General features: G+C 39.5%; 1 protein-coding gene across 1 annotated transcript in view; it reads left to right on the top strand.

The window, feature by feature from the left end:
• The window catches only part of nkd (NKD inhibitor of WNT signaling pathway naked cuticle), a 181,088-nt gene that overhangs the window by 58,812 nt on the left and 95,080 nt on the right, over window positions 1-27,196 (top strand). The window contains exon 4 of the mRNA XM_087357893.1: window positions 2,008-2,062. Within this exon, the coding sequence (XP_087214019.1) occupies window positions 2,008-2,062 (55 nt within the window). The remainder of the gene's footprint in view (window positions 1-2,007; window positions 2,063-27,196) is intronic.

The raw sequence follows: 27,196 nt of genomic DNA, 5'->3' as shown, positions 1-27,196 counted from the left end.
GTAGTGGTAATTTCCATGTTTTCGGATCTTTGCTAACGAACTGAAAGTTTGTTTGCTTAATGTCGCTCTATATTCTACGAAATTAATGGTGGTGGCGGCAGTTGGAGGAGTAGATAAGACGATAACGGAAATGATAATTGTATCAAATAAAGTGCAAAGTGGGTAAACTGGGGGTGAAGCGATTTGATCTATTTGCATTGTTCCATAAAACTCTATTTTAGCATCAGAAAATCGAGTTAACCCCAATCCGGTCTCTAAATTCGAAATAGAGGCATTTGGAATATGTGAATAGCTTTGGCGATTATTCATTTGTCATTTGGTGCAGACGTCGTGTGATTATCTGCATATTTAAGGTCCCTTGATGGTGGAAATAATAAGTATCTCCGAAACGTTTTCAAGACACCCAACTTCTGCACGATGTCATCATCCAGAAACGAGATCAACACCAGCAGTGAAGCACCGTGAAAGCCTGAACTATATACGGTTTATAATCTTCTTAGAAAAAAATATTTTATGATATTTAGGTAATTTATATTTTAACTGATCTCTCCAACGTGAATGAGTATTTCGTATAGGTCTGGCTATTTCTTGCATGTTGTACGTAGCTCTGAAGTAAGTGTTTCCGCTGTAATCTAAAATAATGCCATTCGCCTAAGGAGCCAAACGTGTCCTGGCCCCATTTATTTATAAGAATATATCGTTAGGTCGCAAATATTTAACACATTCTTAAGTCGCGGCGAAATTAATTCCTCACTCCCGTGTGTCACACATCGCCGATCCCGTGGGTAGACGCCAGCCACAATCACTCTCTCCCCACATTGTGAACGCCTCCCATGTGGAACAGCTAATTATTGGAGAAGGATTTACAAAATCTTTGTTGACATGAAGTCTCTGAAACTCTGCAAATTACAGCACATCTCGTTATTTAACATGGAGAGCGGCTTATCTGCAGTCTTCGAGCTGCTAGGTGTATAACAGTTGCTTTATATGTGGCTTCTTTCCTTTACTTGCGATTTAAACCAAGTCGTTCAGATTTTGATGCAGTAAATATACATAATTAGATTTGCTGTCCTTTGTACCTGATGATTCAAGTGCCACTCCCCCCACAATATATATAATATATATAATCCGTGGCGTAACAGCCCTCTGAGAGCCAAAGCCAACTAGCTGGCTGCTGGCCTCACCTTCACATGCCTAAGCAGAGGTGAACGATCATCCAACCATATATAGGGTGACGTGTGGTCAGCACGACGAAGCCCCGGCCATTGCTAGCTTTCATGACCGGACTGCCCCATAATTCGTGAGAAAATAATATTCCGTTTCTTGATACCGTCCACATTTATCCGAGGAGAAAATAGTTTGGAAGGATATGCTGGTATACTGTGGCTCGGAGGTTAAAGGTCATTGACCTTAGTCTAATCTGATGCCACTAGTGCCACTTTCAAAGGTCATTTTCTGGTGGACGTTCTAGAATTGTTACTCTATGCATGTATTTCCGAGCTTGTCCATGCATGGACTCTTAGGGGTAGTACATGTGCATGATGCATTAATATAGGCCTACAGACACACACGTACATATGTGCATATATATATATTTAGATACTTACATAGGCTGCTTATGTACTTATGTACTACGCACGTTTACGCACACAAATTGGAATTTCAATTATGCTTTTCAGTTGTAGTATGAGTCGATTATGGAAAAATTTTATTGGGCCTAAACGGAGTTGTCCTGTGTAAGTTTGCACCTTTATTAAAAAATTGCGGGGTTTCTTCAAAATAATTTCATTTTGACCGACAACATAAATAAATAAACGGAGAACGTGATACATGGCTTCCTATATTCCATTCACAAACTATAAAGTAGAAACTTTAAAATTAAGGGGTATAAAAAATACAAAACTTTTCCATATCGATTTCGTGTCAGCTAAGATGTTATTATAGGCCTGCCTGTAAAAGTCCTTGTGATTAAATGTGTATAATTAAATGCTGTTTTCTTCATTGCAGGGAATTCATTTACGCGTGGAGGAGGCGTCTGAGAACGAGACTTCGTGCACCATCTGTAAGTGACCATTGATTTGTCTCACGTTTATTATTGAACGTCAGTATTTTTGTGGTCTTCTATTAAGATCTATAATGCTAATCATTTTTCTATTGAAACAAATTTGGAATACAGGAACGTGAAAGTCAGAGTAACATTTCAGGCATGAACAGAAGAGGGTTTTATTTTCTGTCTTTCTAACGCCTTTACCGTTCGTGCATTTTATCCCAGACTTGGAAATTTTACTGATTTTGTGGCATTCACACTTTGTCGATTTTGAGGTCCTTTCTCTTAGGTCTCCAGTTCATTGTGCTTCATCAGTTAAGCCAGTAATTTTACGTGTCTTTTATGCTTTCATTTGCTAACGGTCAATAGACCCATATATAGACACAAATGTTTGGTCCAGGAGGCGCATCTTCGAATAATATGGCATAGGAATATTTACGGAAGTAATATTTTCGTGTATAAAATGCCCTTGAAGTGTTAGTGTGATCTATGTGTTTTTATGGTTCTCAACACATCAGTGAGAATTGCATGAGTTCATCTGTTATGAGCGTGACTAGATGTTGCGCGCTGAAAGAGGAACGTAAATCATAAGCAGAGTAGCAGATCTTGAACGTGCACAGAAGACATGGTGGCGTTTTATGTCGGCGATTTCTATTTTTTTTTATATACGATATATATAATTTTAACTCGGTTTGAGGTCCATAGCAGCGTACTTAACGGACGAAGTACACATTCGCGAATCTCATAAGGTAACAGCGGGTGATGGAATGATACGATTCCTTATTTGTTTACACCTGTTTTTATGTGTTATTTGGCGATGTTTTAATTTCTAAGACATATTATGAGTAACATAATTAGTGAATGAATTTTAAAGGATATGTAAAAAGCAGTCATGGTTTAATTTGATGTGCCGGCAACCTAGGAACCCGGTATTTACTTAGACCGACTGTGGAAGACCACGAAGATCTTCAGTCAGGATTCCGAGTCTGCGGCCGTGATTTTAACCGGGGACCTTTCGAATACGAAGTAGTGCTATCCACTAGATCATTTGATTGAATTAATTTTTGTCTTTGGCCTTTGAACCCTAAAGAGTTATGAATCTGACACGTTGAATCACGTAAGAAGTGATTAAAAACTATGCAGTTGGCTGCGAACATTAATCACACCTACAGCATTACGTAACTGATTTCCCACGGGACAGAACCCGTTGCTGTGAGAGAGTAACCAAAACAGTCTACGACGGCTCAGCATTCCCCGAAGAGCTCGCTGATAACAAGCGAACTAAATTCGGCGTATAGTCACTGTACCACAGTCAAAGGCCTGCTATTACGAGATCTAAACTCATTCTTATTTAAAAAGAGGACATCCATTTGTGTAAGCTCACTGCAAGCTGCACTCGATTGTGTGGTGTTTCACTACATTTTCAAAGGGTCAGGGTGCATTTATCCGTGAATAACCTACGTTTTCGACATTGTTTTCTCTCTTTAGCAAGACAGGTCTAAATACACATAGCCAAAATTGTGACAGGAAATATTAAAGCTTTTCCCACCCTTCGCTGTCTTATTTGAGCTTTTTAAAAATAAATTAAGCGGGTCGAACTTGCCGGTACATAAAACTACAAAGTAGTCACTGGTCGATGCCGGTCTCCCACTCTTTTAGCTCATACTGCACATTGATGTTCACTACGTTTGGCTATTAATTACAAAGAATGCATCCAGCTTAACAGTAAGAACAGTTGCATACGACACCGACAAAAGCCATACTCTAATTCCTTTCTCCTTCCCTGAACTTCGTCGTGGAGTGTTCAAAGGCGTAATATATACTCCGAATGTAATTCTCTGTTGATGGAGTGGGCAGTGCCTTGAAGTATCAATACCGAATGTTTCTTTATCTTAAATTACAGTTCCATTTTAAGATAAAAAGCCAAAACTTTTAACTGGCATAGTACTGGTAGTGCTTTCATTTCGAAACTCCTTTTGGTCAGAAGTTTCGTAAAGTTTCCATTCCCCAGCTGAACGAAACTTCGCAATCTACTTCCTTTTATGCCATTAATTATGAATGGTAGGGATCGATGTTCATTCTGTTCGAGCAGAGTGGTCAACGCCTCGGTGAGGCACCGCCTCCGACCAGCCTGCTGTGTGGGTGGCGTATACAGTAGGCGCAAGCGATAGTGCCCCCATCTCTTCCTTCATTCTCCTGTAATTTGTTGGAGCGACTCATAGGTGAAACCCATTATGCTATCACGTGTTTTAGTGAAGTCAGTTTGAAAGGTCAGTATTTACACAAGACTTCAAATTGTAACCCATTAATTTCTTGTACTGTAATGAAATATATTCTTCGTGAGATTTCAGATTCTCACTACTGCGGCTATGAAAATGGATGTCATCTTGGATGTTGCGCCGTATAGTCTGGTGGAAGTTGCCGACGTTTTACACCGCCCTGATGATGGAGGCAGAGAAAACCTCTAAAACGTTGGTAAACTTCTACCAGACCACACAGCGCAGCATATCAGAAGACAGTTATCTTCACATGTGTTCGTGCTTCTGTTTGGTCCATCAAAAGTTTTGATGGATTGAAAATGAGAAGCTCTAAGCGGCTGTTGCAATAAATCTGAATTCAGTATTGTCCAAGTACTCATGGTTTTCATTCCTAAAACCGGTGGGCATCCCTGTGAATCTTCAGAGGATTGGTTGTGATGAAGCGAATTAGAATGAACTGATTTGGTCATATGTTTCACTGGAGAGATCGTAGTAATAAATTTAACTTTGTAAAATGGGAGAAAATATGTCGGTCTTTGAACTATATGATAGACCGAAATGCAATGAAGTTTGCCTTTATTACAGCCAGGCCATTAACCTAACCAATAGAAACTCTCTTACATTAAAAGTCAACACTACAACAGAAAGCTGAATACTCGAGAAAAATATTTCTTCTTAGCCCTTTAGCAAGAAGAAACTTCAGGGCACAGTTTTGAGTCTGGGTCTCCTGTCAAGTATTCTATTGTCACTGATTGCCCCAAAGAGAGAACAACTGTGGGTGTAATTCCTACAAAACATTGGACGGTTGTTCAGGCAGACGGAGGACCTCCGTGTGCGGTCTCTGGGTTGTGCATAAGAACAGTGTGCTAGTATTGTAGTGGTAGGACAGGCCAATAAACCACGTGAAAGACTTGTTTTGGGACAGGTTACAGTTCTCCGGGGCAGATGAGCAGAACAGCGGCGTGCTGCTGAAACTGCACCCTGTGTCCAACCAGCTGCTCAGATTATACTGTGTATAACAAAGTACAAATTACTTGGCGCCTGATCGACCTTTCAGGCGGCTCATAACGGGTGCGGTAGATCCTTGACCACGCCTTGCCCTAATCATTGAATTCTCGGGTTTCAATTCAGGCAATCAGTCGAGTCCACAGTCAGACGTGTTTTCAGTTACTAGTAGAACCGCTATCAATTTGTTAGAAATGTGACGTAACCCACATTCCAAGTTGTTTGCCTGATTGCAGTTCAGTACAATAAATACAGTGCCGATTATCAGAGACATGGTTATCCGACATTCCGTTTTATACGACGTGCAGTGTCGGAACGCTCATTTTATAAAGTCAACTCAGCGTGTAGCGGAATGATGCCGCATTGTATTCTCTTCACAATGTAAGTGAACTGAACTGAACTGATATTTACCCTCGTGTTTTTCATTATTCTTCCGTTATTCGACATTTTCGGTTATCCGACCGTTCTTCGAGCTCATTTAAGTCGGTTAATCGGAACTCTGCTGTTCTTCATGTGAGGAAGGTGAAAGGGATGCGTTTTTGCAGTTTATTGCCCAAATAATGTTAGCTTCATGCGCGTGTACGTTTTTATCTTTTCCATTCCACAGACCTCGAATGTCATTCAGTTTTTCTTTCTTTCTTACGATGAATTCAGAATATAATGCACTTCATAGATTTAAACAGCATTTCAGGACCTCGGAATCAGGTTCTGTTCTCACCTCACCTGCCTTCATTCTGAGTTTCATGAATTCTGTGTTCCTAGTGAAAGTAACGGGAGCATACGACACACCAACGTGAAAATTGAGGTCACTGTATCCTTCTTGGTCTGTGTCAAACCCCCAAGTTTTCGCTGTTGTTGAAAGTATTGGCAGTTTTCTGGACACCGTTTAGCAACAAGCCGTTTTAATAAACTGGCTGCCCAAAACCGGATTCGACCATTATACTCGTAGCAACAAGTTAAGCCGTAAGCCAGCCGGAGTTTGTGGACTTTGTAAAGTATCGGCCTATCATGCAAGTAAAGAGGAAGAACTGTGTTCCTATTTATTATTTCTTTATCGGTATGTGTTTTATATTTACGATATGTACTTCTTTGTTCTTGAGGCTAAGCAGTGAAGTCCTTGTCAGTTGTTCAGTCATGTAAGATGGAGAGAAGACTTCATTGCGTCATTATTTACCCAATTCCGCCGACCTGCGCTGCAACTTCTACCGTGGCAGTGGATGGGATATTGATGGTGCTCTTGATACTGAAATAAAACAGCAGGTATGCGATAACGCGGATAGTGAAAGCGCGTGTAACGAGGGACACCTGAGTAGCTTTTGGAAGATGAATTGTGATTTCTATGGTCAAAACGGTTCGCTATGAGCTGTTCAAACGGCTTGGGTGATAACGCACTGCTAAGGTCAAGGTTTAGAATACGCGAAGTTTTCCGTCCACTCTGCTCGCGTGATACACGTAAGAGCAAGTTTTCTTTTGTTGGTAGATAAGCGTACATATTCAGTTTCGGAAAACGATTCATGGGGTGTTTGGTCGCTGATAACACTTGAAGAGGCTTGAAAAAAGGAATGTGTAACCGAAGTAGCGGTAGTTGTCTCAGCTTATAAAACGTCACAATGAAGTGGTTTGTGCTCATTCAGGTGGACCGGGGCGAGAATTTCGGCCTAGAAATTGCCTCTGTTGACTTTTTCGTTATTTGCCACAGTCCTGAGAGACAAATTCTGAGATATGGTCTGAAGAAGGCCTCGACCACTTCATTCCATATCTTTTCCAGCTGTGTTCATTAATCATCCTGTCACCCGACGCTATATAGTCTGAGCTAATGACAGCGTCGTTAAATGAACCACAACTAAAACATATCTGATACTGAACTTACGGTCCGACATCAACACTACACGTCCCATGAACTGCGTAACGAGGTTTCCAGACATGAACATTAAACATTTACGACTGTAGAATGGAAACATTTTCTGTAATTCTGAAAAGGAATTATAGGGTATACGTATGTGTGTACAACGTACAACTTAAGCAGTCTTCCCCATGTATTTCTAATGCCGTAAAATTTACAGAAAAGTCAGGAAACCCATAAACATTTAGAACGTAAAAGTCCCCCCCCCCCCCCCCCCCGCGAGGACCGTACAGCTTTTGCGTTTCAAGAAAACAAAAGGGGCTTTACTAACAAAAAACATGCAGGCTTATTTGGTATTACAGGGGTTTTGAGTGAAGTCGTTTTGTTGAATCGTGCAGTCAGTGTGTCACATTTTAAGGTTGTTGTCCCTGTAATGTTATCTCGCCGATGTGTGATAAAGTGGCGTCTTTGCCAAACTATTGCTCCCTAATTTGTATTATTTGCATTTGTTACAGCTGCAGGCCTACAGCGCATTTTCAGTATAACCATTTTAATGTAATTATTTTCCTCAAATTATGTTTATTAGTTGCTCATACGATTACCATTTGTGATACAAATGTGAGTTTCTGGATTGGACGATCGGGTTTCGATTTCTGGCAGGGGCAGAAATATTTTTCTTGGCCACCGCGTCTAGACCGGCTCTGGGTCCATGAAAGTCATTACTACTATCTTCCTCCACCTAATGCTGAGATTAAGAATGCGTGGAGCCTAGTCCAGAGAAAAATAATCTTCGTATTATCTCACAAATATATATCCTGTGAGGCATGTCCGCCATTATAAATCGAAAGTCGCCCGTATTAGCTGGCTGGTTGAAATCTGGAGGTACTGTGGATTAAATTACCGAAGAAACGTGTTTAATGCTGATCCTGATTTTCTGCCATGGAAAATAAGACTGACAGCGACAGTAATTCATGCAGGGCAGCTGTCGCCAATAAGTTAAAAAAAGGAGAGATAAAAGAGAGTTCCTGTACTTAATTTCTGTGAAATTAATTAGCCTGTAGAACTTGGTGCTTTCTTTTTGACATTAAACATGGTTTATGAATGGATATGCTCCTACACCAAAAATTGCAGAGGAAAACGAATGTTCATCGAACATCGCGGCAAAACAGAATACAGAAATACTTAGTCACAATCACTTTACACAATACCTCAACATCTTTTTCTGTTCATGATGCTTTGCTTCTTCAGCTTAAAATCTTCATGTTTTTACTTCAAATGTAAATGAATTGAAGACCGGTGTTGCGCCTAGAATGCTGTCACACCTTTGTGCAGCGAAGCCGAGGCAGAGACTATTGGCCTCCAGCAACATTTAGGCCTCCTAGTGCATCTTACATAGAGAACAAGAATGTCATGGAGGTTCGGAAAATGTTACTGTGAAATTGTCTGAACGCTAGATTTCTTGAAACTTGTCTCACTCATCCTATGTACTAACCCGTGTCGGTTCTTTATGAGGGGAGAAGCAAAGCGAATTCTTGGATGGTCCCCTCACTCAACAGCCGACAATAAGTGTCTGGAACATCTGTCGGACCGCTTCCTATTTACAGAAACTGTTGTCACTGTCCAGCCTCCCTCCAGCTTGTATTCATTTTGCTCGCTACCCAACCCGAAATGAAACCGTCAATAACTCCTGCCAACACGGTGGTCGTATAACCGAAGAAGTAACAATAAGCCTTTTTCTGTGCGTTGGAATTGTCTGTCGATATTCTTTCTAGCCTGAATGCTTTTTTTATATTACGGTTCTAACGAATGTCATCCTTGTTTCTGTTATGTGTTATGGTAAAGCATGTTTTACAAATCAATTCGTCGTGCGTTGTGTCCTAGGCCAGTGCATCTGCAGTAGTGTTCTTTATCACTGACTGATTTCGCTGTTCTGGGGAAAATTCCTTTCTGGTTGTTGTATACACGCGCAGAATAGACTAGTGTTTTTGAACCTATACGGTGAGCCCCATCTGTGAGTTGGTTGATTGATTCGTTTATTATGCAAATACGGTACGTACCTTGTAACCGATTGCAGTATTTGATATTCGGTCTAACGAAAGGGCAATTATGAACTGTGAATTGGTAAAGACCCATTCATTGTCATTTCCCTGGGCAGGCTGAAGAAAATCACGAAAATCTTAATCAGGATAGCAAATCCCGGGCCGAGTTTGGAAGTGGGTACCTCCCATGCAGGTCAGCCGCATTACCATTTAGACAAACCTGCTTGGTGCATTGTGAGGATTGAGATTGGGGATGGTAAGGTGGTTTTGATGATTTTTTATTTTATTTGTAGTGTTCTGTCTGACGACAGGTCCATATGAACAGGATCCTTCCATCCTTTTCTCGGACTGGGACCTGTTCATATACGTTCTTGGCAGATGATCCAGAAGTGGTTTGCCATTGCCTTCTTCTGTGTGTGAATGGAGTAATTGTTGGGATGCCACGGAGAAACCGGGAAAGCCCCCGGAGGAAAACTCCGTGTTGCCTAGACCACGGCGTTGCCCAACACAAGTTATAAATTCGGGCTCCGCCGGGAATCGAACCCGAGACCCCAGGATTACAAGGCCAGCGTTCTGACCGCTAGACCACCGTCGGTCATTTTGATGATAAAGACGGTAATTAAAAATTAACGAAGAATCAGGAAATGTTTAAAAGAATTCATTAATCAGGAGGTAAGTTTTTATGTAGCACGCATGGGAGAGATGAGAATGGTATTTACGGTCATAAAACGTGAAGGAAGTGACTGCTTGCGAGAAATAGGAATCAAAGAAACAGGATATGAGAATGTGGACAGACCCCTTATTAGGCAAGGAATTTAATGAACGACAGTTGCCTCCTCAGGAAGGACGTTGCTCCAGGGTTTTGGTTAATTCACGATAAATGGAAGAAGTAACATTCACCTTTATCTACTACCGATGTTAATAATATGCAAAAGCTTTGTGTCACTTCCACGCACGTCTTTGTGACAGTCTTTAAGCACAAATACAACTTTTCCTCTTATCATTTATTGAGTTCAATGAGTGTATATTCTTTTTAAGCTAACATAGGAAGAAATTGTAGGCCTGTATATTTTCAGGTTAATGTACGCGGACATCCCACTGTGAACTGAAAGCTGAATGCCGTTCAGTACATGGTCTAATTAAGAGCTAAAATGGGATGAGTTATTGACTATCCTTGCTGTTGGACGAGAGATCGATAAAATTCCGTGTTCTTAATTAGAAAATAATTACCGTACCTTGCTGTGAGGAAACATGTTTAAAACCTTATTCTTAAATACGAGTGTACGCGGACAGTTGCCACAGCCTTCATTTGAGCAAGTATGAATTATCCTGCGGTGTGTAATCCACAGTCTGGTATCCTCCGTTTGTTTTTTAGTTGCACGTTTTGTTATAAAACAAGAGTAGGTGGATGAACTGTTTCAGAATACTGCTCATGACTGATTTTGGTTGTCAGTCTCTTACTATCAGATATTTTGTATGAGATGTGATGTTCTCATGGCGCTGAAGATGTGTTGGTCGTTGGTGGATATCAAGGTTTCATCTTCAGGATGGAGGCATTATGTTTCTCTGAAACATTAGTATCTTACCTACACGTCCACGCGGCATTACAACCAGAAGACTGGGGCATCACAATTAATTTATTGGTTAATGTGATGTGTACTTTGGAACGTGAGCTTTGTAGGTTTTGAACGTTTGGGTTTAATAAAGCACAGGTAATTTATTGACTGGCTAAGCTGATTTTAGGTTCTGAAGAAGGATTATTCTGCATGGATTTAGTTTTATATGTGTACACTTGAGATTGGTGCACTGTCGCTCAGGTGGGGGTCATATTAATGTGTAGATGCAAGCGAATGCCTGAACGAAGACATCATGTTGAAAGACGCCCGTCCTCACTTGAAAATAATAATTGTATGGCTTCTTTCAGTATATACAACTGACTGACAGACTGCATGTTCCCGTAATGTTACATCTGATTTCCACAGAGATGAGCCCACTTGGCAAACCTTATTACTTCTACGTATATTGCTGGGCAATTTCTACCATTCTATTATATCTGTTTCCATAGTTGTAATATAAGAGTCGTGAGCTGAAGATAGAAAAGACTTTTCCTTTCAGGACATTTCGGGTGGGATTATTGCTTTAGATTCATAGCATCCCAAGAGTAGAAAAATACGAGGATGGAAGAGAAACAAATAGAATGATTCCATTCGCGAAACTACGATGGCTGGGTTAGTCGGTTCCCCGTAGAAATGGATACCTACTTGTGGTTGGTGATATATATTTGACTTAACCGTTGTCCTATAGAACATGACATTTTTATGTTATACTGTCGACTGAGGTAGACATATTTCTCGTAAAATATTACAAGCTTGTGTTTCGGAATGTGCCAAGTCTGATTCCTGGTCTGATGATTTGAAGTTTTCGGAGGATCAACACCAGGGACCTTTACAAATTTGCGTGTCCTGAGTAACATATTAAAAAGAAAAGTGGTGTGACGGTAAGATACAGATTTCCTTTCGAGAACGTATTTGATTCGTATTTCCACTGGTTGCCACGATCCTGATTTGAAGTTGTGGTTTCCCATAGTCTCTCCAGACATTCTACGTTGGTACTTTGAACTGGATCATTTAAAGTGGCTGTTTCAAGTGCAGAACCTTTATAATTTTGAATGATGTATAAAGCTGAGTATGTATGGTGATAGTATAAGAATATAAAGAAGAGATTCTTGAGGTTAGAAGTGATATTAACATTCTGAGTTACCTTAACTTGTTTTGTTTAATTTGTCATGGTTTTATAGAGTCTCTACAAACAAATGATGTAATCGTTCCTTAAACAGTTTGCGATTTGATTTGCTACCGCTTAGAAATTTCATTGTGTTCGAACTTGCAAACCACATTGATGTTATTAACATACAGGTACGGAATAGTAAAATCAAATTAATTAATTCCTTGATTAGTCTTTCGAAATGAAATCCATTTTTTAAATTATTGATAAAAATGTGGCATGAATGAAATATTTGTTAAAGAAATCAAATTAATTCAAGAAACAAGAGGTGATCATTAAATTCTCACATTTCTTCATGTTCGGTTGGTTACATTAATTTTGTCTTTCTCCTGACAGAAAAATCCCCAAAAAAACTGTCTGCTTTATCGCACTTTTCCTGCAGTTCCGTGTATTTTTACCGTAAATCTCCTGCTAGTTTGGTTTAGAATGAAACGCCAACAGTGGGTGTTTGCTCCCTGTGATCCTCATGTACGAGCACATATTTTACACTACTCTTGCTCGTGCCGACAGATTAATGACCAAGACCACATACTGAGCCCAGAGGGCTGTCATCTTCATGCACTGATCCTCTTTTGCTCCTGACAGGAAACCTACATTCAACGGCTAACATTCGCTGTTCTTCGCGATTAGGTTGAATAACCACAAACGGTTCGGCGAACCGTACACTTGCGTGTTACCTGTTACTCGTATAATCACTGTAGACATTATCAAAAACAAGGTTCATTCGTCCATTCAAACTTATTTTAGTATTTGGATTTATCATTTGCATTTCTTTTTTCATAATTGCCCATATTTCCAGTCCCTTTTCTGCAAATTCTTTCCTTTCATTTATTAATTCTAGCCATCGTGTGTTTCGACTCCAACTTATTGCCTGCTCCTTTCAGTTGGTATCCAGTATAAGACCATGCATGTTCATGTGGATGTCCTGGAAAAGTGCTAGAGAAGTCCTGGAGAATTCCTGGAAAGGTCCTGGATAAGTCGTATAGTAGAGAGTCTGAGAAGTCCTGGATATGTTTTGCTGAATTTCTTTGGTCATGGAGAAATCCAGGAGAAGTACTGGAGAATTCCTGGAAAAGTCCTGGAGAAGTTCTGGATAAGTAGTAGACTAGAGTCGGAGAAGTCCTGGATAGGGCATTCGAAATTTCTTTGGTCATGGAGAAGTGCTGGAGAATTCCTGGAAACCTGGAGAAATTGTGGATAAGTCGTAAATTAAAGTCTGATAATTCCTGGATATGTTTTGCGGAATTTCTTTGGTCATGGAGATGTGCTGGAGAAATCCTGGTGAAGAGCTGGAGAAGTAATGGAAGGTTGTGTTTGTCCTTAAGCGATGGTGGGTTTGAATCCTGTGCGGGTCGGTTATTTTGGATTCGTATAAGTTTGATTGAGATAAGTTACATTGCATTAGGTTGCGTTGTATTGGCTTAGGTTAGGTTGGGTTAGGTTAGGTTAGGTTTGGTTTAATTAGGTTACATCCTTACACTCTTTGAATTGTTATTATATTTCCTATGTCAAAATCCATAATCACGACTTGAAAAATTAATTTCACAGATAATGAACATCAAAATGCATACTCCAAATCAAGATGAAGACTGAAAATTAAAAATCTATAAACGCAATGCACAAATGTACAATAGTTTTTAAAAATATATGAATTGATAAGCCTGATGATGATGTGGTAAACATCGAAACATGTCGTCGAAATCAAAAGCGCTGTGATAAATGTAATATTATACGACACAGAAAAGCGCCATAAAATATAACATAATGCAATTTATATTGTAAATGTTATAAATAATTTTAACAACATTATTTTAAAAACAAGTTTTGTGTATAGACTGGAAAAATAAATATATGTATTGATATAACACAAACTTGACGCAATTAAGATACAAATAGGTTAGCTAAGTTAAGGTCAGATTGTTTAGGTTAGGTTAGATAAGGTGTTGATTTACGTTGGGTTAGGATGTGTCCTGGATAATTCCTGGAAAAGTCCTGGAGAAATCCTGGATAAGTCCTAGAGTAGTGTCGGAGAAGTCCTGTAGAGGTTATATTTCTGCTGATCAGTTAGTATCTGTGCGACATTACTCATGTTATTTTGTGATCTTTGACAGTTGATCGTAATGTCATGGTCACGACAATGTCATTCCGAGGGTTTGCTTGATAGAGGCCTTTCAAGTTTTCAAGGTCATTCTAGAGACAATTAGTTAAAAACTTACTTCTGCCGATCCGTAGGAATGTGAGAGACAGTACTTATGTCAGTTTGAGGTAACGGACAGGTGAACGTCATGTCATGGTCACGATAATATCAGTCCATGGGTTTTCGGATTAGATGCCTTTTAAATTTTCAAGGTCACTCGAAAATCATTTTTTTCAAAAGGATATATCTGCCGATATGTAGGAATCTGTGTGACAATACTCACGTCAGTTTTAGGTCACGGAGAGGTTAACGTCATGTTATGATCACGACAATATCAGTCCGTGGGTTTACCGACCAGAGGCTTTCGAAATTTTCGAGGTCATTCGTCAGTCATTTTTTCAACCGCATTTTTCTGCCGATCTGTCATTCTGACCATATTCATATCCATTTGATGCCATGGATAGGTCAACATCACCTCAAGCACACGACAAGATCATAGGAGAATTATAGGACTTTAAATTTTCCACGCTCACTTCACGAACATTTTTTATCACGCTTATATCTCCCTACCCGTATTAATCTGTGTGACCATACTAATGTTACTTCAAAGCCATTTAGACCCTGCGCGCACGAGCGTTTGTGCCGCAGCGGTTTTTCTGCCGCAACATGCTTCATTTTCGATGCGGTGCGATTGCCGCACAGCCGCTGTTGGTGACAATAGAACACGAAGAACCCTACCTGTGTGCGCGCACTAGCGGCGGAACAGCCGCACGGCGACCATTGTTTGCCCGACTTTGGTGCAAATGAATAGTAGTAAAGGCCGGCATTGTACAGTTCGGCCATATCGGAGTACAGCGACAAAAACTATATATATAGAAACTGTGGATAGAAGTCTCTGAAGCCCTACTGACAACTCGAGCCAACTTAACAAAAACAGAAAGTATCTGAATAATTTCTTTGGATACTTACGCAGGTCCTCATAAAACTTGAGAAATTTTGCTTTCAACAATCTTTTACTTAGAAGTGGAGGGAACCAAAATTTGTTTCTTCGCTTTACCCTTGCGCTTAACATAAAGCGCACACAGCGACAGTCTCAACAAAATCCACACCTCGACTTATCAGCGTAGAGCACACGCCAACTGTCTCCACAAAATGCAGCTCCCGACTGAAAAGAAAACGCAGACACCGTCCGAGTGCATAGGCAACAATAATATGCGGTTGCGGTATTTGTACCGCTGCGGCAGTGAAACAGCTCGTGCGCCCTAGCCCTAAGCCTATTAGTTATTCTAACCTTCAGTGTCGTCCATTCTTTGTTGTAACCATGGAGACCACAGTAACATATTCTTTCTTTCCTCTAACTCTGTGGTGACATCACCCAATATTCGGTACTATCAGACGATCGTGGATTATCTCAGTCCAAGTTCTCTTTTCACAGTTTGTTTCTCTAATCCATTTTAAAAATATTTTCTCGTCTCCTTCATCGTCCTCTGTGTGGCTGCTTTCAAAGAGGTTTCTCCACGAAAATTGTGTATGTTTGTATCTTGTCTCCCTCTTCCCTCGAGCTACATTGGCCTTTTGAGCTCATCTAAACTTTCTGGATTTCATGACCCTAACAATAGGCTTGTTGCGTGATGTGTATAAATATTAGAGTTTATCCGTATGCAAAATCGAAAATTTTGCACTGACCTCATCCGTCTTATGTCCAAATCTTTTTCCGTCCATGTTTTATGTCGTCCTTTTCACATTTAATTTTGCAGCCAATGCTACGTATCGAGTCTTTAAAAATTCCCTTTTTCATTCTCTCTCTCTCTCTCATATTAACATCGTGGTACTTGTTCTTGTTACGATTGAAATGGAGGCAGATCGAGTTCACTGAGCTGGTAACTAGTCTGCAGCACAGTTAACACAGAAGTTACATATTACTCGTATGTTATTAAATGAATATCAAAATAAGTATTATGCCATGCATTTTATTTCTTTGTCCATTTATTGTTGTACACAAATATTCAGGACTTCCCCTTCTTTAACAACAGTGACATAAAATTGCATTTGCTACTGTAACGACTCCAACTAATTCATTTTAAAGAGCAGAGTTATTTATGTTTTTACGTGTGCTTTATGTTCCACATTTCAGAATTTCACGCTGCTTATGTAAGTACACTTGCACTGCATGGTAATTGTGTTTCTCATGTGTTTGTTTCTTCCTTCTTTACTTCATTATTTTTTTTTCAGTTCCCTTTTCTTTATTGCTATTCGGTAGCTTCAAAATATCTTGTCAACTTTCGGGTGTAATCATTTCCTGTTTTTGAGGTACGTTTATTCTTAGATAAATTACACAAAATTAATTGAGCAGGAAACTATTGAAGCCGACCATTTGCCGTTAAATTCTTGGTTTCCATTTCCGCTTTAAACAATTATTTTGTTGCAGGTAACTGTACACCACTTTTCGTTCAGTATTCACGGGGTCTGAGAGCTGTTCTGATTAAGACAGGACAGCTGTAACTTACGATTCTTCGTATTTTGCCTGAGGATTTTGTGCAAAATAAGATACAATGGAGCAAGAAATCTGCGGAAAAGAATAATAAAGGAAATTTACCGTAACATGCAGGTATTATTTCATAAGCAGCATTAACTACTTGAACTTTGTAATGTATACGTGTGTGTTCTTTGGCGTTATTCAAGCGAGCTTCGGTTTCAAAGGGTTAAAAGTAGAACTTAACAGCTAACATCGAATGCTATGTTCGTCGAACCTAATTTCGTTAAAATGTAGCCAGTGTTTTAAAAGGATTTTTAGGGAGGAAAAAGGTTGTTGAGGCTAACATTTTTCGAAAACTAAGTTCTAACAGAATTCGTTGTAATCTTATGGAGACATTAGGTAGGATTTTGTAATTTTTATTCTGCTCTAAGAGGAAGTAAAATTTGCTTTGCGCATTTACCCTTCGTGCACACCGGGTAGAGCGACGAAGTTCTAATGTTCATTTGACAAAGACTGTACATGGAAACAATAGTAAGGTAGGAAGGGAAATAAAGAACGCAGTTCATTTTCCAGATCTATAGATGAAATTAGAAGAAAGTTTGCACAAGAGAATCTAGAAGAGGATTTTCTTTTGAGACTTGAATCGAGTGGAAGGAAAATAATATCATGAATGATTGTTATTGGCTCTAAAAATCTCTCTCGTCTTTTCTTGTTATTAGGAGTCTATTATGTTGGGGATATTGTGTTCAGATCAGAAGTACGGTCAGATAGATGATGCTTCTTCGAGCATACTCGGAAAAAAGAAAAAGAAGAAACTGCGAGAGATGATATAATAAAAGGGCACACGTACCGCGATATGTTGCAGAAGTCTGTCACTATTGATATGAGAAACGAGAAATGTGCAGAAGGAAGGTAATGCAACACGAGCCACGGGCCTACACGTGCAGATCTGTCGTTCTGTTATCAGTTATGCCTACAAGAAAACGATTCTACTTTACATAAATCATATGCACAAGACTATTTTATTTGTTACACACTTAAAGACTCTGTAAGTAGTTAATTGGAAACGATGTATATGGAAGGGGTCGTAGCGTACTCTAAAGAAGGTTGTCGTTTTCCAGGCAAATTAAGGATATTTTTAGGTAGACCACAGTCACTTTCAAATCGTTATATATGCAGTACATCGTCACCCGTCGTCCTTCTGTTTGTAGCATTTTTATGCACTTCCAAAGATTCGGCTTTCTTCTGAATACGTCGCTCTGATTTACTCAGAGGACTACCACAGTTGCCATACTGCGGATGGTGTTTTATTAATTGTGGTGTTACTGTCTGACTGCTTGAGCCCCGGCCAGTAGTCTGAGGTTCGTTTTGTTGCTCAAGAACAAGGACGGCCGGAGAGAGGGTAGAGGGTGGTAGATTATTAGAGGCAGCCGTCAGACCACTACTCTTTCTACTGCTGCATGCAACCTGGTAATTAATTGTTGACCCGACTAGTAATTTGGCGTCATTAGTTGGACCCTCTCTGATGGACTGTCCGTCGGACGCTTGCTTGCTGGAAGCGAGATAATGGGCTTGTATTACGGAGAGAGAAGAGGAGGAATACTGTTTGACCGGTGCTTGAGAAGAAGGCTGCGTTGTACCTTCAGGTATGCCGGTACGAATGTGAGCAGCAGAGTAGCGTAAGTAACATATATTCTTGATCCATCCGTATGAACGACTGCAGCAAACAATAAACCAGTACCGACATTTTCTTTTTCCTTTGAATTTAAATGAATATATTTTGTCTGATTCAGACCTAGAACTCAAAATTGATTATATGTACAAAAGCGCAAACGGTAATTTTTAAAATAAATCTACTGTGACCGAACATCTGAGAACATCGTTTAAACTCGATGTCTCAATCACAGGCATTTTTTTCTTTAATGCTCTATGCTCCCCGTTTCGGTAAATACAACATGGAAGTTTTCCAGACAACCTTGGTTACCTAGGGAATCCCTAGCCACTCCAGACGACTCTGACATCACTGGCGCCATTGCAAAGGTCAGATTCTAGCGGACGCCGTAGTATTGTAAGGTTGTGTCTACAATTCTGTTACATTTCACTTCAGCTGTTGAAGGTATATATGACCTGTAAATCACTTTGTTTCTGAAACTTCACCCTCGACGGAGGACTCTGTGATTGTGCTTTTGCGACAGCAAAGATGGATCGTCAAATGTGTGAATGCAAGGGATAGGATGATTATCTTTAAATATATTTTTCATGTACCCATTAAATCTCCGAGTTTACCCGTCATTTTGACCTTTAAAATACACAATACTTATGTGTGATTGTCTGCTACATACTCCACTTAGCAGTCATAATCACAGTAGTTAATTCCATGCAGTTTTAATATTGTTAATTATGTATATATTATATTTAAAATTTCTAAATTGAAAGTGTGGTTCGTACCCCGAATCCTCCGCTCAACGGACGTACTCCCCTATGGTATATAAGGGGGTGGTACCTCGTCGGACGTTTGGGAACGAAAACACACCCCTTCATTCACTTTGTTGTTCCAGTGAGTGGTGCTTATCTTTAAATAACAAGTACATCTCTTAAGTACTTTCCTGCAATACGTTACTGTAAAAAAAGTTGATTTTGGTGTTTGATTTGATTCTGTAGTCTTTTAGCTACCGCTACTATGAATGAAAAGTTATTTTGCATGTACGTACTTCATAGTCGTGCCTTTTATTGTAAACTTTATTCTTAACTTTTAATACTTACAAAATCCTTTACCGAAAGCAGCCAGAAAATCGTGATAAATAAACAAGATAAACTTTTGACTACTTTACATGAACTGCGGATTGGTGGTTCTAGTACTTTATTTGCGATAAACCTACTCGTAACGTTATAAACTGTTTTAGATCTGTTTTGTTTTTATTTCTGTGTGGAATGTCTAACTAGACGCCAAAAGGCTTTAGATCGGACAGATACAGCTAGCTCAACTTTGAACACATATCATAATTCTTAATGAAGGTTCTGAACACTCATTTTGGTTTTATTTTACCCTTGAAATCCGTGTCACCGCGTAATAAAAAAATCAAAATAGAAGCCATAATTCTGGTGGAGTATATCTGGTAGATTTCATGTTTGTATATTCGCCTGCTCAACTGTAACAAGCTATAAAGTCAACAAAAGACGTTCTATAATTGAAAAGTTTATTCATTAACTTTCTGACTATAAAGCACATGCTGCAATATAGTTTTATTGTATAGCAAGATTATAAAGTAAGTTTCTTACTAAGCCCACGTAAACAAAATTAACACAGTTAAATTTCCTTAATGAAGTGATTGAGTGGCCAAGCGTATTTAGAATTACTTGAAGTTGTGGTGAAGGAGAGCAAACTGATTTGTTGTCATTTGTGGACTATCCAAACTATTGTGACGTTGCTAAAAAGGTCCTTCACTTTCTAGCCAGATAGAGAAAAAAGGAAGTATAATGGTCTTTTTAAAGTATGCACGTGATGACATACTTTTTCATGAACTTAGTAGAGAAATTAAGTTTTTCTCTCGATTTTTGCTCTCTGTCAGTTCAGTTTTGCTGTCCTTTATCTCTCCTCTTCCCCCTCATCCAGTGATCTTCCGTTCTACGTGACAAGGGTAGCTTATGTGTTATTATTTCAAGTTGTTTCCAAGTCAAAATGCCACTCCACTACTTCACAGATGTTACATTTCGTTTGAAGTAGCCGTGCTGTGTTCTAAGCATCGCTTCTGGAATCTCGCCGCCTTCTGTTCATACATTCCAATGTCCCCATGACCATAACATTACAGCTTCCCTAAAATCAAGGCTAAAATAAAATAAAAGTCAATAAATTAAATAATTTTTTGGGTTGTATGGGATGAGAATCTGGTATGGCAAGATCTTTAAGCCTGTTCCCTCTTATCTTTTTTTTTAGTCCTTTAGTCTCTTTTTATTTCAGGAAACTTTGCCATTCTCACCTGACCCCGTAATTGTGAGCTGATATATGAATTGTTAATAGTACCACAACATTGCACTTTAATACCTGCCTTCATGCACCTCAGTGTGGATAATTTTATGGCCAAAAGGCCGAAGGTGCTTGATAACGGGCGTTATTCATAAAAACCTATTTGAATTTAGAATCACGGAACTGAGAGGTGGGAAATTCTACATTTGAACAACCATACGATTCGTTGTGAGCAAATCGTCACTCATGCAGACAGTCACCAGTCACCCAACATACCGAAAGATAAAGGTTGAATTCTGGCGAAAGCGCCAGAATGGTCATACAATGCATATATTTTGCAACTTGTAATTGCTAAGGGATGCAGTTTTGCGTTTAAATCTCATATCCTTTGCCTTATTTCAGTTAGTGTTCGAAGTTACTTATTAAGTATCATTATCATCCGTACGAAACAGAGCTTTATTGCAGTTCACGTTCTTACATCCTACGCATTTCTGCTCTTCGCATGCATGCTATATGCCTCGCCCATCTCATACATGGTTTAATCATCATAATATTGTATGGTGCAGAGTACTAACTATGGAGCTTCTCATTGTGCAGTTTTCTCCAGTCTCCTGTCATTTCATCTCTCTTAGACCCAAGTTTTTACAAGAACAATGACATTTTGCGACAGCATTGCGTAATCATAATAGCCCCGTGCCGACATATCAGACTTGAGGATGTAAGCATACAAGTGATAATCGTCCTTGCGTTTACTCTGTTAAGCCTCTTTGCAGTATCTGACGCAACAAAATATAAAAAGTAGTCCATGATCTCCCCTTTCCAGCCAAGCCAACAAGTGACAAGGTGAGAAACTTTCATCAACTAACTTCAGCTACGGAGCCATATATAGATCGTCAAGTTGCACAATCCATTCCTAACACATATTTGATTTGTTAAAATCAAATTACATTGCAACAGAAAACAAAATAATAATAAATACTACACATTGCTACCGTAATTCGATTCAACTTCGAAAATAGTCCATAGATAACATCTATTAAAGTGTGTATACATTTTTTTGGGCCCCTCTGTATATTCGGGATGTCCACCGCGTTCAGTGATACACAAATTCGCTCTTTTTCCTCATGTTTGATACAACCCGGTGAAGAATTTCTGTAGTCTAGTAATATTTGGCACAGGAGAATCGAGAAATATGTCCCTAAACTTATTTCGGCAAGTTGAGTAAGAACGAAATGCGACAGTGAACGCTCGTTGTACCTGTGAAAAAGACATCCTTGCACTTCGACTGTGAAAGACAACTGATGGACTGGCACAAGCAGGTTACAGCATGACTTGATATGTGTGGGCTCTTGTATAGTCATCGCGAAGTTATGCGTTTATTAATCCAATGAAAATTAATTATTCAACTGACCGAATGGTCAGGGTTTTGGCACCATATAGAAAAGTAGGCAGATGACAACATTTCGGAGCTACATACTGTCTCTGTCTTCTGGGCTGAAATATAAATGCTGGGTGCCAGTTACTGCTAGAACTTCCCAGTTTTCAGCATTATGGTGAAGGACATACGAGATGATTATCAGTGATAAAAGTTCATACGAATGTTCAGAGGCTTGTAGGTATTAGAACACGCGATCAAATGAACATAGGGTGCAGAAACAACGGTTTTATTGCTAATCCAACCGTTCCATGAGTACTGTATGATTTCCCTCTTCATATTCTTGTCTCCCAATGCGTTCTACACGCTATACTCATCTCATGCTTCTTTAAATCTTCATTGTAGTCTAATAATATCTGGCGAAGAGTACAAATTGTCAAACATGTGATTCGTTTCGGGAGAAATGCAGCTTAGTGTGAAGCTAACTGCTCGTCAAGGTTAAGAATGCGTATAACTAACGTTTACTCCCCCGTGCGTCTGGTGTGGTACTTAGTTAAGCACCAGAGACGACTTACGTTCGTATTTTAGTAATATTTGTTATTTATGATTAATATTTTTATAGCTTTGTAACTGTACGTAGTATTTATTTGGCTGAAACAATAACAAGCAGTATAAAATAAAAAATGATATAATTTAATTATTTTATTAAAATGCTAATCAATTTCAAGAGAAACTCTGAAGAGCTGAAATAAGACTGAAACAACACACTTAAGACATGGGTTTTGAATCGTGTTTCTTATTATATGTAATTGGCCAGTTGGCTGTTAATGCAGCGTTTCATCATTACTTCGTTTCGCATCATTTGCAGCAAGGAAAGGTCCTCGTGGACCAGCAGTTTAGAGAGAGGTGGGTTTTATAACATGCGGAGGGGGACAGGAATTAGCAATGATACATGGATAAGGAGGCGTTACCCCCTTGAAGATTACCAGTAAAGGACCTTATCGGGACATTGACATTGATAATAGGTCGTGTGGGTTAGGAGTAATTATACTTATGCGACTGAATTTCATTACTGACTGGCTTTTTACGGTAACGTCATTTTGTAGACAGCCGAACCCTCCTCTTTTATGACACTCTTAGGCATTGAAATGTAATCAATCCAAGTTCTCAATCTGGTATTTCCATTATAAATCCTCGTATCAATTCTAAACCCACATGCACACTCTCTGGTGGCTGGTGTAAAAATCTTTTGAAAGGAAATACGGGTTAAAGATGGCGACGGAGCGTGTCATGGGTTATGAATGGGGTCATAGGTTTCTGGTTTTGGTTTAGAGGGAAACATAGAAAGGCGTAGGGAAAGAATTTTACGAAGCGGATAAAGGACAGGATGAGTCGATTGATCGGGCGTGGAAAGCCAGTTTCTTGATAAGGCGTTAATGGAAGTGCCGTGGTAGAGAATGAAATCCTGTGATGTTCCTGTACACGTGAGTCCACCACCTAACTATGTTTGTGCATCACACTTAACATTCCTTTTGGTCTGTAAGTAAGGTTTTGTGGTCTTTCCTAATCTTAAGACTTCTTCCCAGGAACTTGTATTTTCTGTCCGGAAGTTGCTTTCTGTTAGGGGCTCGTTCTTGCGACTTTTGTAATTTCTCCGAGTGTTTAGCAACCGTAATTAACTTTCGGTAGGACTGTCATGGCGACGGCTCCTCCATCACCCTCCCAAATCCCGCATCCAAGAACAACCACGACGTTGTCGACCGTACACTTCAAATTAGTGTCTACCTAAAAAGAAAACAAATAACTAGAGGAATCTGGATGGAAGTAAGAAGATCGATACAGAAGGACTAAGACCTGATTCTGAAGTGCAAACATTCTTCTGATTGTATGCATGCGTCGTGTGGATGTGGCAAATGGTTCTTTCTTAGCCTAGTCTCGCAAAGCTATTATAGGTTCACTAACAAGTCAGCTGTTATTGCATGTCACTAGGTGTTGGTCCGCTGTTGTTGACTACGATATGAACAAAGTAAGAAACTCCCTTTCTTCTCCAGAAAATTTTCAGAGAATGTTGAGACGAATTACTTCCACGCTGATGTAACTAATTTGATGTTAGACAGGCGCTTTAATGGGTTGGTCTCGAACTGTAATTAATCTAATTCTGAGTCCAGTCAAAGTGTCTGGGCTGGAGGTGAACCACTGAGTTACATCATTACCGAACGTCGCCGCCGAGTGGTTACGGCAACTTTTTGTATTCTGCACGTTCCGGGTTTAAATCACTTGAAAATTGTTCTCCGGAGAAATACCAGTATTTGTGTGAACAGAACTAGCAATTTGTAAATATTCGTCTTCTTCGCCTGTCACTGATTATGTCTCCTGCCCTGTTCAGGCTCTGAATTAATTCTGAAACAGTGAGTGCTTAAGTCGTAGGAATCCATGGATGGGCTTACGACCCTTTGCAAGGCCGGTAGCTACCAGATGGTACAACAGTGACAGTTTGTGCAATATAATTTAACTTCCTGTTGAGATCTTTCAAAACACCTCCAATCCAAAACTAAACGTAGATAAGCTACTATTCTGGAAAAAATATTTTACAGAGAAATGTTATTAAAGCTTAATATTCCAATGTTTCTTCTTGAACCAGATATTGGACGTTTCCTGTCGTACCGTTTTTGGTATTTTGACGCCGATAGCGACAGTCCCACGTCACCAAGTAACAGAGCTATGGTTCAGCTTGCTTGATTTTTACCCAACCCCGAAGCTGAAGAACCACTCTTTGTCTGCTGTCTAGCACTTGATACATCTTGCAGGTTTCTTATAAATAAATAGATAAACAAATAAATAAATATCCGAAAGTCTTGTGGTAGAAAAGCTGTTGGAGTCGGAGTCGGCACGTGTAAAGTTACATGCAGGCGGTGGGTGTTTTATGCAGTGATTGACGTGTCAGGCGTACGCACTGACGCGGATTTCAAGGTGAAGTTCGCAGCTCATGCGACCAGTAATTAAATTGCTGGAAATAAAAACATACCAGGAGAAATGTTTGAAACCGCAGGCCTGAAATTTTGAGCGTAGTTATGCCATTAGTCGGTACACAGAATATGATTTTTCTTATAAAATTTGATATTTAACAGCGATCTGTACAATGGAACTTACTCTTAGATGCAACTTTGTGCGTCGGTGGACGCTTCAGAGGACTGTACTGCCTCCATCATCAGGATAGTTTGTTAGTCAGTCTGACAGTAATTAGGTTTCATCGGATTACATCTTCTAACCTTGGAAGCAAGATTGTTTTGAAACATTCGAAACTCCTTCGAGTATCGTACGGTGCTAAGTTCTGGAAGACTGCATTTACAGTAGTGGGCACGAATCTGTGCGTTCCACGTCAGTCAGAAGAAGAAGGCAAGGGGATTAGGGGACATGAAAGGGGTACCAGATAAGGAAACACGTACTTACCCGCACTATCAAAAATCATTTTGCAGCGACAGTACTTTGAGGCTCGTTGTATCTGTCAGTGATGTCTTTGGATTACATATGCGTTTGTTTTCCTACTGCACGCAATTTGCCGTGTATTATTTTGAAAAGAACAGTCAGTGTCATGTAAGTTATAGTTATGACTACTAGAGTCGATACAATTTTCAAATTCTTTTGGCCTTCCTATGAATTTTCATTTAAACATATCAGTTTGTTTCAAGAATATTAAAGTGGGACACGCGCGCACACACATGGTTTTTAAAGGCTGTTTATCTTCCAAAACAATCTCAGACGACTTGTGACAAGAAATTTCAGTGTGCCGATTGGATGCCATGGTTGCTCAAACATGTTGGGAAGTAAACTACCGATATTGGTTAGTCTGTGCTGGTCTCTGAATCATTACATTTAATCAGAAAGTACACATTTTATTTCAGAATATGTAAATAAGTGATTGTTTTCGTTTCAACTTTCCTTGTACGATTTTCTGGTTGTGCGGAGACAAACTTAGGCTTTTTAGTAAAGGATTTGAACAAAGAAAGCTACAAAAAAGTAAGAATCTAATTAAACCACTTGTTCAGTTGAGGTGTATATATTTATGGTCTCTATTATAAATAATTACTACGGGCCCTCAGAATATTAAACAGAATGAAAAGCTATGGAATTATTTGGAATTGAGTCATCATCAGCATCATTATCTGAGGTCGCTCTGTGACGAATAGAGACAACAATAGCAACAATGCTCAATTTTCTTTATAACAAAGCGAGAACTGACTCCATCACCAGGCGGTTCGTATCAAAAGAGCTTCCTCCCCCTCCCTTAATCTTCTACTGCCTTTGATACACACCGATGGTGGGGGGATGAATGTGGTTGCTTATAATTTGAGAGAAGGGAGCAGGTAATCTTTTTATGTGCGAAAGAAAATAAATTAGAAAAAATGCCTCGTGCTTGTCATATATTTCAGTTATTTTTATGTTATAGCTTATTTCGTCGTTTTCCATAACATTTATTCGTATTATAGTGAATAATATTTGCTATGACTTCTGGCAGTTTCACCCACTGTCTTCCTGGGAGTTCTGAGATTTTTTCTGTTTCATTGAGATCAGCAGCCCACCTTCATCGTCAATTTGGGTGAGTCTGTTCAAATATAATTCTCCCCGCGTAGCGCTTTCAAAATCTGGGAATAATTTTGTTGTTTTAGGAAGTAATTCCTGTTCGCAATGAAGATCATACAAAAACCATAAATACAAAATGAAGAGTTATTAATTGTTAAAAAGGTGGTACATGCAGTTACCACTGGGCTGTAAAGGGTTTATATAAGATGGACGGTACTGACATCACGGTAGTAATGACATTTTAGTTCAACAGTGTAGCAGCGATATGACCTTTGATGTTTCGTCCTCTTACGGAGTTCCCTGAAAATCTTTAGGCTAAACATAACCTATGACGGAATGTGTTTGTAATACAAAGAAAATCGTTAGGACTTAGGTGTCGAATCAGAAGAGCGCATCATTAATTCATATTGCCTTTCTCAACGCCTCATTCAGCACAAACTGCAGTTTACAGGGTCATTAAAAAATTGATGCTTGAAGCGCGGGATTCAGCCCCTGCACAGCAGATGATAGGAGGAGGGTTTATTCGAGACAAACGAGCAAGTGGTTGTGCAGTTATTTCAAGTGTCCATTCTTTTGTTATTGAAGCTAAAAGCAAGACAGTGCCACGCACGTTATGTTGTGCAGAGTTCACACTCGTTCGGAACCTTTGTCGGGACAGATGGTTGCTGGTTTTGCATGACGTCATTT

Source organism: Zootermopsis nevadensis, unplaced genomic scaffold, assembly GCF_977971745.1.
Source record: "Zootermopsis nevadensis isolate Lab colony 2312 unplaced genomic scaffold, Znev_1.0 Znev_ptg000029l, whole genome shotgun sequence".
Taxonomy (NCBI): Eukaryota; Metazoa; Arthropoda; class Insecta; order Blattodea; family Termopsidae; genus Zootermopsis; species Zootermopsis nevadensis.
This window is presented reverse-complemented; position numbering and strand designations above follow the sequence as displayed.